This window comes from Phyllobates terribilis, unplaced genomic scaffold (assembly GCF_046119375.1).
Source record: "Phyllobates terribilis strain yellow unplaced genomic scaffold, ASM4611937v1 Scaffold_2__4_contigs__length_985480577, whole genome shotgun sequence".
Taxonomy (NCBI): Eukaryota; Metazoa; Chordata; class Amphibia; order Anura; family Dendrobatidae; genus Phyllobates; species Phyllobates terribilis.
The window spans coordinates 979,281,373-979,295,579 of NW_027362762.1; the positions used below are offsets into that span (position 1 = coordinate 979,281,373).

The 14,207-nt window shown below is 47.1% G+C and overlaps 1 protein-coding gene across 3 annotated transcripts in view; it reads right to left on the reverse strand.

The window, feature by feature from the left end:
* The window catches only part of LOC141241447 (uncharacterized), a 221,284-nt gene that overhangs the window by 80,113 nt on the left and 126,964 nt on the right, over nucleotides 1-14,207 (reverse strand). For all 3 annotated transcript variants that reach the window (XM_073668769.1, XM_073668768.1, XM_073668770.1), the window contains exon 6: nucleotides 472-726. In XM_073668769.1, coding sequence (XP_073524870.1) covers nucleotides 472-726 — 255 coding nt within the window. The remainder of the gene's footprint in view (nucleotides 1-471; nucleotides 727-14,207) is intronic.

The window sequence follows — 14,207 nt, forward strand, 5'->3', positions numbered from 1 at the left end:
CACTCACCTGGACAGGCTGGGGATGACACCACTCACCTGGACAGGCCGGGGATGGCACCACTCACCTGCACAGGCTGGGGATGACACCACTCACCTGCACAGGCCGGGGTTGGTACCACTCACCTGGAGAGGCCGGGGATGGCACCGCTCACCTGCACAGGCCGGGGATGGCACCACTCACCTGGACAGGCCGGGAATGTCACCACTCACCTGGACAGGCCGGGGATGTCACCACTCACCTGGACAGGACGGGGATGACACCACTCACCTGGACAGGCCGGGGATGGCACCACTCACCTGGACAGGCCGGGGATGTCACCACTCACCTGGACAGGCCGGGGATGACACCACTCACCTGGACAGGCCGGGGATGGCACCACTCACCTGGACAGGCCGGGGATGGCACCGCTCACCTGCACAGGCCGGGGATGACACCACTCACCTGGACAGGCCGGGGATGGCACCACTCACCTGGACAGGCCGGGGATGTCACGTTGGTTTTCTTCCACATCAGATGGTTTCCCACAGAACAGTGGACATCCCAAGGTCCAGGTGACGACGTTGTGACATTAACGCTTTTCTCTTCATTTGTGTGATTTACCAGCAAATATTTTCCATTCTCAGACAGAGAGAACATGAGATCAGATCCATTTCCCACTGAGCAGGAGATCTCCAGGCCGCCATTGTGGAGACACCCGAACACCAGCATGGGGTCTGACACTGGAACTAGAGGAAAGAAGAAAGAAAAGGGAAAAGATTCAATGCGGCCCCAGAGCTAACACTATGTGCGGACGGGGTCTCCAACCTGTAGCTCTTCAGCAATTACAAAACTACAACTCTCATAGTGGCCTATAAACGTGTAACTGTCAGAAGAATGAGAGTTATAGTTTCCCATGAGTATGATCTTTCTTCTGATGCCTTTTGGACGTTATCGTAGTGGTGAGGAGCATTCAGACGCTGCAGGTCCTCTCTTATTTCAACATCTCTCTTATCTTGTGGGGGGACTCTTCTGTGTGGTGGACATCTGACCTCTGCCCCATTACTGCCCTCATTAAAAGAACCCTCATCATCCTCACTGACACAAGCCCTATGTTTCCTGTTAATCATCTCCGAAAAACGATGGTGCCAGAAGATGCCGCATTTGTCCAGTTAGACGTTTATTGTGTTATAATTCTATCGCATGACATCCAGTGTAATGGAAACTCTCAGGGACCTGCTCTAACTGAGGATGAGTGCAGAATCAGTCATATATGCACGCTCATACCTCCCAACACTCAGACCTCCCAACACTCATTCCTCCCAACACTCATACCTTCCAACAGTCATACCTCCCAACACTCATACCTCCCAACATTAATACCTCCCAACACTCATACCTCCCAACACTAATACCTCCCAACACTCATACCTCCCAACACTCATTCCTCCCAACACTCATACCTCCCAACACTAATACCTCCCAACACTCATACCTCCCAACACTAATACCTCCCAACACTCATACCTCCCAACACTAATACCTCCCAACACTCATACCTCCCAACAGTCATACCTCCCAACACTCATACCTCCCAACACTAATACCTCCCAACACTCATACCTTCCAACACTCATACCTCCCAACACTCATACCTCCCAACATTAATACCTCCCAACACTCATACCTCCCAACACTAATACCTTCCAACACTCATACCTCCCAACACTCATTCCTCCCAACACTCATACCTCCCAACAGTCATACCTCCCAACACTCATACCTCCCAACACTAATACCTCCCAACACTCATACCTCCCAACATTAATACCTCCCAACACTCATACCTCCCAACACTAATACCTCCCAACACTCATACCTCCCAACACTCATACCTCCCAACACTCATTCCTCCCAACACTCATACCTCCCAACACTAATACCTCCCAACACTCATACCTCCCAACACGAATACCTCCCAACACTCATACCTCCCAACACTAATACCTCCCAACACTCATACCTCCCAACAGTCATACCTCCCAACACTCATACCTCCCAACACTCATACCTCCCAACACTCATACCTCCCAACACTAATACCTCCCAACACTCATACCTCCCAACTTTAATACCTCCCAACACTCATACCTCCCAACACTAATACCTCCCAACACTCATACCTCCCAACACTCATTCCTCCCAACACTCATACCTCCCGACACTCATACCTCCCAACACTCATACCTCCCAACAGTCATACCTCCCAACACTCATACCTCCCAACATTAATACCTCCTAACACTCATACCTCCCAACACTAATACCTCCCAACACTCATACCTCCCAACACTAATACCTCCCAACACTCATACCTCCCAACACTAATACTTCCCCACACTAATACTTCCCAACACTCATACCTCCCAACACTAATACGTATCAACACTCATACCTCCCAACACTAATACCTCCCAGCACTCATACCTCCCAACACTAATACTTCCCCACACTTATACTTCCCAACGATAATACCTCCCAACACTCATACCTCCCAACACTCATTACTCCCAATACTCATACCTCCCAACAGTCATACCTCCCAACACTCATTCCTCCGAACACTCATACCTCCCAACACTCATACCTCCCAACAGTCATACCTCCCAACACTCATACCTCCCAACAGTCATACCTCCCAACACTCATACCTCCCAACACTAATACTTCCCAACACTCATACCTCCCAACACTAATACTTCCCCACACTTATATTTCCCAACACTCATACCTCCCAACACTCATACCTCGCAACACTAATACCTCCCAACACTCATAACTCCCAACACTCATACCTCCCAACAGTCATACCTCCCAACACTCATACCTCCCAACACTCATACCTCCCAACACTCATTCCTCCCAACACTCATACCTCCCAACAGTCATACCTCCCAACACTCATACCTCCCAACACTAATACCTCCCAACACTAATACCTCCCAACACTAATACTTTCCCACATTCATACCTGCCGACACTCATACCTCCCAACACTCATACCTCCCAACAGTCATACCTCCCAACACTCATACCTCCCAACATTCATACCTTCCAACACTCATACTTCCCAACACTCATACCTCCCAACACTCATACCTCCCAACACTCATACCTCCCAACACTCAAACTTCCCCACACTCATACCTCCCAACATTCATACCTCCCAACATTCATACCTCCCAACACTCATACTTCCCAACACTCATACTTCCCAACATTCATACCTCCCAACACTAATACCTCCCAACACTAATACCTCCCAACACTAATACTTCCCCACACTGATAACTCCCAACACTCTTGCCTCCCAACACTCATACCTTCCAACACTCATACTTCCCAAAATTCATACCTCCCAACATTCATACCTCCCAACACTCATACCTCCCATCACTCATACCTCCCAACACTCATACTTCCCCACACTCATACCTCCCAACATTCATACCTCCCAACACTCATACTTCTCAACACTCATACCTCCCAACATTCATACCTCCCAACACTCATACCTCCCAACACTCATACCTCCCAACACTAATACCTCCCAACATTAATACTTCCCCACACTCATACCTCCCAACACTCATACTTCCCAACATTCATACCTCCCAACACTCACACCTCCCAACACTCATACCTCCCAACACTCATACCTCCCAACACTCATACTTCCCAACACTCATACCTCCCAACATTCCTACCTCCCAACACTCACAACTCCCAACATTCATACCTCCCAACACTCATACCTCCCAACACACATACCTCCCAACACACATACCTCCCAACACTAATATCTCTCAACACTCATATATCCCAACACTAATACCTCCCAACACTCATATCTCCCAACATTCATATTTCCCGATGCACATACCTCCCAACACTCATACCTCCCAACATTCATATTTCCCGATGCACATACCTCCCAACATTCATACCTCCCAACAATCATACTTCCCAACACTGATACCTCCCAACACTAATATCTCTCAACACTCATACCTCCCAACACTAATACCTCCCAACACTCATACCTCCCAACATTCATACCTCCCGACACTCATACCTCCCAACACTCATACCTCCCAACACTCATACTTCCCAACACTCATACCTCCCAACACTCATACCTCCCAACATTCCTACCTTCCAACACTAATACCTCCCAACACTCATACTTCCCAACACTCATACCTCCCAACATTCATACCTCCCAACACTCATACCACCCAACACTCATACCTCCCAACATTCATACCTCCCAACACTCATACCTCCCAACACTAATATCTCTCAACACTCATACCTCCCAACACTAATACATCCCAACACTCATACCTCCCAACATTCATATTTCCCGACACACATACCTCCCAACACTCAAACCTCCCAACATTCATACTTCCCAACACTCATACCTCCCAACATTCATACCTCCCAACACTCATACCTCCCAACACTCATACCTCCCAACACTAATACTTCCCCACACTCATACCTCCCAACACTCATACCTCCCAACACTCATACCTCCCAACACTAATACTTCCCCACAATCATACCTCCCAACACTCATACCTCCCAACACTCATGCCTCCCAACATTCATACCTCCCAACACTCATACTTCCCAACACTCATACCTCCCAACATTCAAACCTCCCAACACTCATACCTCCCAACACTAATATCTCTCAACACTCATACCTCCCAACACTAACACCTCCCAACACTCATACCTCCCAACACTCATACTTCCCAACACTCATACCTCCCAACATTCCTACCTCCCAACACTCATACCTTCCAACATTCATACCTCCCAACACTCATACCTCCCAACACTCATGCTTCCCAACACTCATACCTCTCGACATTCATACCTCCCAACACTCATACCTCCCAACACTCATACCTCACAACATTAATATCTCTCAACACTCATACCTCCCAACACTAATACCTCCCAACACTCATACCTCTTTACACTCATACCTCTCAACACTCACACCTCCCAACACTCATACCTCCCAACACTCATACCTCTCAACACTCACACCTCCCAACACTCATACCTCCCAACACTAATACTTCCCCACACTCATACCTCCCAAAACCATACTTCCCAACACTCATACCTCCCAACATTCATACCTCCCAACACTCATACCTCTCAACACTAATACCTCCCAACACTCATACCTCCCAACACTCATACCTCCCAACGCTCACACTTCCCAACACTCATACCTCCCAACATTCATACCTCCCAAAACTCATACCTCCTAACACTCATACCTCCCAACATTCATACCACCCAACACTAATACCTCCCAACACTCATACCTCTCAAAACTCATACCTCACAACAATAATACCTCCCATCAATCAAACCTCCCAACATTCCTACCTCCTAACACTCATACCTCCCAACATTCATACCTCCCAACACTCATACCTCCCAACACACATACCTCCCAACACTCATACCTCCCAACACTAATATCTCTCAACACTCATTCCTCCCAACACTAATACCTCCCAACACTCATACCTCCCAACATTACCATTTCCCAATGCACATACCTCCCAACACTCATACCTCCCAACATTCATATTTCCCGATGCACATACCTCCCAACATTCATACCTCCCAACACTCATACCTCCCAATACTCATACCTCCCAACACTAATATCTCTCAACACTCATACCTCCCAACACTAATACCTCCCAACACTCATACCTCCCAACATTCATACCTCCCGACACTCATACCTCCCAACACTCATACCTCCCAACACTCATACTTCCCAACACTCATACCTCCCAACATTCATACCTCCCAACACTCATACCTCCCAACATTCCTACCTTCCAACACTAATACCTCCCAACACTCATACTTCCCAACACTCATACTTCCCAACACTCATACCTCCCAACATTCATACCTCCCAACACTCATACCTTCCAACATTCCTACCTCCCAACACTCATACCACCCAACACTCATACTTCGCAACACTCATACCTCCCAACACTCATACCTCCCAACATTCATACCTCCCAACACTCTTACCTCCCAACACTAATATCTCTCAACACTCATACCTCCCAACACTAATACCTCCCAACACTCATACCTCCCAACATTCATATTTCCCGACACACATACCTCCCAACACTCAAACCTCCCAACACTCATACTTCCCAACACTCATACCTCCCAACATTCATACCTCCCAACATTCATACCTCCCAACATTCATACCTCCCCACACTAATACTTCCCCACACTCATACCTCCCAACACTCATACCTCCCAACACTAATACTTCCCCACACTCATACCTCCCAACACTCATACCTCCCAACACTCATACCTCCCAACATTCATACCTCCCAACACTCATACTTCCCAACACTCATACCTCCCAACATTCATACCTCCCAACACTCATACCTCCCAACACTAATATCTCTCAACACTCATACCTCCCAACACTAATACCTCCCAACACTCATACCTCCCAACACTCATACCTCCCAACACTCATACTTCCCAACACTCATACCTCCCAACATTCCTACCTCCCAACACTCATACCTCCCAACATTCATACCTCCCAACACTCATACCTCCCAACTCTCATGCTTCCCAACACTCATACCTCCCAACATTCATACCTCCCAACACTCATACCTCCCAACACTAATATCTCTCAACACTCATACCTCCCAACACTAATACCTCCCTACACTCATACCTCTCAACACTCATACCTCTCAACACTCACACCTCCCAACACTCATACCTCCCAACACTCATGCCTCTCAACACTCACACCTCCCAACACTCATACCTCCCAACACTAATACTTCCCCACACTCATACCTCCCAACACTCATACTTCCCAACACTCATACCTCCCAACATTCATACCTCCCAACACTCATACCTCCCAACACTAATACCTCCCAACACTCATACCTCCCAACACTCATACCTCCCAACGCTCACACTTCCCAACACTCATACCTCCCAACATTCATACCTCCCAACACTGATACCTCCTAACACTCATACCTCCCAACATTCATACCTCCCAACACTAATACCTCCCAACACTCATACCTCTCAAAACTCATACCTCACAACAATAATACCTCCCAACACTCATACCTCCCAACATTCATACCTCCCAACACTCATACCTCCCAACACTCATACCTCTCAACATTCATACCTCTCAACACTCATACCTCCCAACACTCATACCTCCCAACATTCATACCTCCCAATACTCATACCTCCCAACATTCATACCTCCCAACACTCATACCTCCCAACATTCATACCTCCCAACACTCATACCTCCCAACACTCATACCTCCCAACGTTCATACCTCCCAACACTCATACCTCCCAACACTCATACCTCCCAACACTCATACTTCCCAGCACTCATACCTCCCAACACTCGTACCTCCCAACACTCATACCTCCCAACACTGATACCGCCCAACACTCATACCTCCCAAAACTAATAACTCCCGACACTCATACTTTCCAACACTAATACCTACTAACATTCCTACCTCCCAAGACTCATACCTCCCAAAAGTCATACCTCCCAACACTCATACCTCCCAACACTAATACCTCCCAACACTCATACCTCCCAACACTAATACTTCCCCACACTTATACTTCCCAACACTCATACCTCCCAACACTAATACGTATCAACGCTCATACCTCCCAACACTAAAAACTCCCAACACTCATACCTCCCAACACTAATACTTCCCCACACTTATACTTCCCAACACTCATACCTCCCAACACTCATACCTCGCAACACTAATACCTCCCAACACTCATACCTCCCAACTCTCATACCTCCCAAAAGTCAATCCTCCCAACAGTCATACCTCCCAACACTCATTCCTCCCAACACTCATACCTCCCAACACTCATACCTCCCAACAGTCGTACCTCCCAACACTCATACCTCCCAACACTAATATCTCCCAACACTAATACTTCCCCACACTCATACCTCCCGACACTCATACCTCCCAACACTCATACCTCCCAACAGTCATACCTCCCAACACTCATACCTCCCAACACTAATACCTCCCAACATTAATACCTCCCAGCACTAATACTTCCCCACACTCATAACTCCCAACACTCATACCTCCCAACATTCATACCTTCCAACACTCATACTTCCCAACACTCATACCTCCCAACATTCATACCTCCCAACACTCATACCTCCCAAAACTCATACCTCCCAACACTAATACTTCCCCACACTCATACCTCCCAACACTCATACCTCCCAACACTCATACCTCCCAACACTAATACTTCCCCACACTCATACCTCCCAACACTCATACCTCCCAACACTCATGCCTCCCAAAATTCATACCTCCCAACACTCATATTTCCCAACACTCATACCTCCCAACATTCAAACCTCCCAACACTCATACCTCCCAACACTAATATCTCTCAACACTCATACCTCCCAACACTAACACCTCCCAACACTCATACCTCCCAACACTCATACTTCCCAACACTCATACCTCCCAACATTCCTACCTCCCAACACTCATACCTTCCAACATTCATACCTCCCAACACTCATACCTCCCAACACTCATGCTTCCCAACACTCATACCTCTCAAAATTCATACCTCCCAACACTCATACCTCCCAACACTCATACCTCACAACATTAATATCTCTCAACACTCATACCTCCCAACACTAATACCTCCCAACACTCATACCTCCTTACACTCATACCTCTCAACACTCACACCTCCCAACACTCATACCTCCCAACACTCATACCTCTCAACACTCACACCTCCCAACACTCATACCTCCCAACACTAATACTTCCCCACACTCATACCTCCCAAAACAATACTTCCCAACACTCATACCTCCCAACATTCATACCTCCCAACACTCATACCTCTCAACACTAATACCTCCCAACACTCATACCTCCCAACACTCATACCTCCCAACGCTCACACTTCCCAACACTCATACCTCCCAACATTCATACCTCCCAAAACTCATACCTCCTAACACTCATACCTCCCAACATTCATACCACCCAACACTAATACCTCCCAACACTCATACCTCTCAAAACTCATACCTCACAACAATAATACCTCCCATCAATCAAACCTCCCAACATTCCTACCTCCTAACACTCATACCTCCCAACATTCATACCTCCCAACACTCATACCTCCCAACACACATACCTCCCAACACTCATACCTCCCAACACTAATATCTCTCAACACTCATTCCTCCCAACACTAATACCTCCCAACACTCATACCTCCCAACATTACCATTTCCCAATGCACATACCTCCCAACACTCATACCTCCCAACATTCATATTTCCCGATGCACATACCTCCCAACATTCATACCTCCCAACACTCATACCTCCCAATACTCATACCTCCCAACACTAATTTCTCTCAGCACTCATACCTCCCAACACTAATACCTCCCAACACTCATACCTCCCAACATTCATACCTCCCGACACTCATACCTCCCAACACTCATACCTCCCAACACTCATACTTCCCAACACTCATACCTCCCAACATTCATACCTCCCAACACTCATACCTTCCAACATTCCTACCTCCCAACACTCATACCACCCAACACTCATACTTCGCAACACTCATACCTCCCAACACTCATACCTCCCAACATTCATACCTCCCAACACTCTTACCTCCCAACACTAATATCTCTCAACACTCATACCTCCCAACACTAATACCTCCCAACACTCATACCTCCCAACATTCATATTTCCCGACACACATACCTCCCAACACTCAAACCTCCCAACACTCATACTTCCCAACACTCATACCTCCCAACATTCATACCTCCCAACATTCATACCTCCCAACATTCATACCTCCCAATACTCATACCTCCCAACACTAATACTTCCCCACACTCATACCTCCCAACACTCATACCTCCCAACACTAATACTTCCCCACACTCATACCTCCCAACACTCATACCTCCCAACACTCATATCTCCCAACATTCATACCTCCCAACACTCATACTTCCCAACACTCATACCTCCCAACATTCATACCTCCCAACACTCATACCTCCCAACACTAATATCTCTCAACACTCATACCTCCCAACACTAATACCTCCCAACACTCATACCTCCCAACACTCATACCTCCCAACACTCATACTTCCCAACACTCATACTCCCAACATTCCTACCTCCCAACACTCATACCTCCCAACATTCATACCTCCCAACACTCATACCTCCCAACACTCATGCTTCCCAACACTCATACCTCCCAACATTCATACCTCCCAACACTCATACCTCCCAACACTAATATCTCTCAACACTCATACCTCCCAAGCCTAATACCTCCCTACACTCATACCTCTCAACACTCATACCTCTCAACACTCACACCTCCCAACACTCATACCTCCCAACACTCATGCCTCTCAACACTCACACCTCCCAACACTCATACCTCCCAACACTAATACTTCCCACACTCATACCTCCCAACACTCATACTTCCCAACACTCATACCTCCCAACATTCATACCTCCCAACACTCATACCTCCCAACACTAATACCTCCCAACACTCATACCTCCCAACACTCATACCTCCCAACGCTCACACTTCCCAACACTCATACCTCCCAACATTCATACCTCCCAACCCTGATACCTCCTAACACTCATACCTCCCAACATTCATACCTCCCAACACTAATACCTCCCAACACTCATACCTCTCAAAACTCATACCTCACAACAATAATACCTCCCAACACTCATACCTCCCAACATTCATACCTCCCAACACTCATACCTCCCAACACTCATACCTCTCAACATTCATACCTCTCAACACTCATACCTCCCACACTCATACCTCCCAACATTCATACCTCCCAATACTCATACCTCCCAACATTCATACCTCCCAACACTCATACCTCCCAACATTCATACCTCCCAACACTCATACCTCCCAACACTCATACCTCCCAACGTTCATACCTCCCAACACTCATACCTCCCAACACTCATACCTCCCAACACTCATACTTCCCAGCACTCATACCTCCCAACACTCGTACCTCCCAACACTCATACCTCCCAACACTGATACCGCCCAACACTCATACCTCCCAAAACTAATAACTCCCGACACTCATACTTTCCAACACTAATACCTACTAACATTCCTACCTCCCAAGACTCATACCTCCCAAAAGTCATACCTCCCAACACTCATACCTCCCAACACTAATACCTCCCAACACTCATACCTCCCAACACTAATACTTCCCCACACTTATACTTCCCAACACTCATACCTCCCAACACTAATACGTATCAACGCTCATACCTCCCAACACTAAAAACTCCCAACACTCATACCTCCCAACACTAATACTTCCCCACACTTATACTTCCCAACACTCATACCTCCCAACACTCATACCTCGCAACACTAATACCTCCCAACACTCATACCTCCCAACTCTCATACCTCCCAAAAGTCAAACCTCCCAACAGTCATACCTCCCAACACTCATTCCTCCCAACACTCATACCTCCCAACACTCATACCTCCCAACAAGTCGTACCTCCCAACACTCATACCTCCCAACACTAATATCACCCAACACTAATACTTCCCCCACACTCATACCTCCCGACACTCATACCTCCCAACACTCATACCTCCCAACAGTCATACCTCCCAACACTCATACCTCCAACACTAATACCTCCCAACATTAATACCTCCCAGCACTAATACTTCCCCACACTCATAACTCCCAACACTCATACCTCCCAACATTCATACCTTCCAACACTCATACTTCCCAACACTCATACCTCCCAACATTCATACCTCCCAACACTCATACCTCCCAAAACTCATACCTCCAACACTAATACTTCCCCACACTCATACCTCCCAACACTCATACCTCCAACACTCATACCTCCCAACACTAATAATTCCCCACACTCATACCTCCCAACACTCATACCTCCCAACACTCATGCCTCCCAAAAATTCATACCTCCCAACACTCATACTTCCCAACACTCATACCTCCCAACATTCAAACCTCCCAACACTCATACCTCCCAACACTAATATCTCTCAACACTCATACCTCCCAACACTAACACCTCCCAACACTCATACCTCCAACACTCATACTTCCCAACACTCATACCTCCCAACATTCCTACCTCCCAACACTCATACCTTCCAACATTCATACCTCCCAACACTCATACCTCCCAACACTCATGCTTCCCAACACTCATACCTCTCAAAATTCATACCTCCCAACACTCATACCTCCCAACACTCATACTCACAACATTAATATCTCTCAACACTCATACCTCCCAACACTAATACCTCCCAACACTCATACCTCCTTACACTCATACCTCTCAACACTCACACCTCCCAACACTCATACCTCCCAACACTCATACCTCTCAACACTCACACCTCCCAACACTCATACCTCCCAACACTAATACTTCCCCACACTCATACCTCCCAAAACAATACTTCCCAACACTCATACCTCCCAACATTCATACCTCCCAACACTCATACCTCTCAACACTAATACCTCCCAACACTCATACCTCCCAACACTCATACCTCCCAACGCTCACACTTCCCAACACTCATACCTCCCAACATTCATACCTCCCAAAACTCATACCTCCTAACACTCATACCTCCCAACATTCATACCACCCAACACTAATACCTCCCAACACTCATACCTCTCAAAACTCATACCTCACAACAATAATACCTCCCATCAATCAAACCTCCCAACATTCCTACCTCCTAACACTCATACCTCCCAACATTCATACCTCCCAACACTCATACCTCCCAACACACATACCTCCCAACACTCATACCTCCCAACACTAATATCTCTCAACACTCATTCCTCCCAACACTAATACCTCCCAACACTCATACCTCCCAACATTACCATTTCCCAATGCACATACCTCCCAACACTCATACCTCCCAACATTCATATTTCCCGATGCACATACCTCCCAACATTCATACCTCCCAACACTCATACCTCCCAATACTCATACCTCCCAACACTAATATCTCTCAACACTCATACCTCCTAACACTAATACCTCCCAACACTCATACCTCCCAACATTCATACCTCCCGACACTATACCTCCCAACACTCATACCTCCCAACACTCATACTTCCCAACACTCATACCTCCCAACATTCATACCTCCCAACACTCATATCTTCCAACATTCCTACCTCCCAACACTCATACCACCCAACACTCATACTTCGCAACACTCATACCTCCCAACACTCATACCTCCCAACATTCATACCTCCCAACACTCTTACCTCCCAAACACTAATATCTCTCAACACTCTTACCTCCCAACACTAATACCTCCCAACACTCATACCTCCCAACATTCATATTTCCCGACACACATACCTCCCAACACTCAAACCTCCCAACACTCATGCTTCCCAACACTCCATACCTCCCTCCCAACATTCATACCTCCCAACATTCATACCTCCCAACACTTTATACTCACACCTCCCAACACTAATACTTCCCCACACTCATACCTCCCAACACTCATACCTCCCAACACTAATACTTCCCCACACTCATACCTCCCAACACTCATACCTCCCAACACTCATACCTCCCAACATTCATACCTCCCAACACTCGTACTTCCCAACACTCATACCTCCCAACATTCATACTCCCAACACTCATACCTCCCAACACTAATATCTCTCAACACTCATACCTCCCAACACTAATACCTCCCAACACTCATACCTCCCAACACTCATACCTCCCAACACTCATACTTCCCAACACTCATACCTCCCAACATTCCTACCTCCCAACACTCATACCTCCCAACATTCATACCTCCCAACACTCATACCTCCCAACACTCATGCTTCCCAACACTCATACCTCCCAACATTC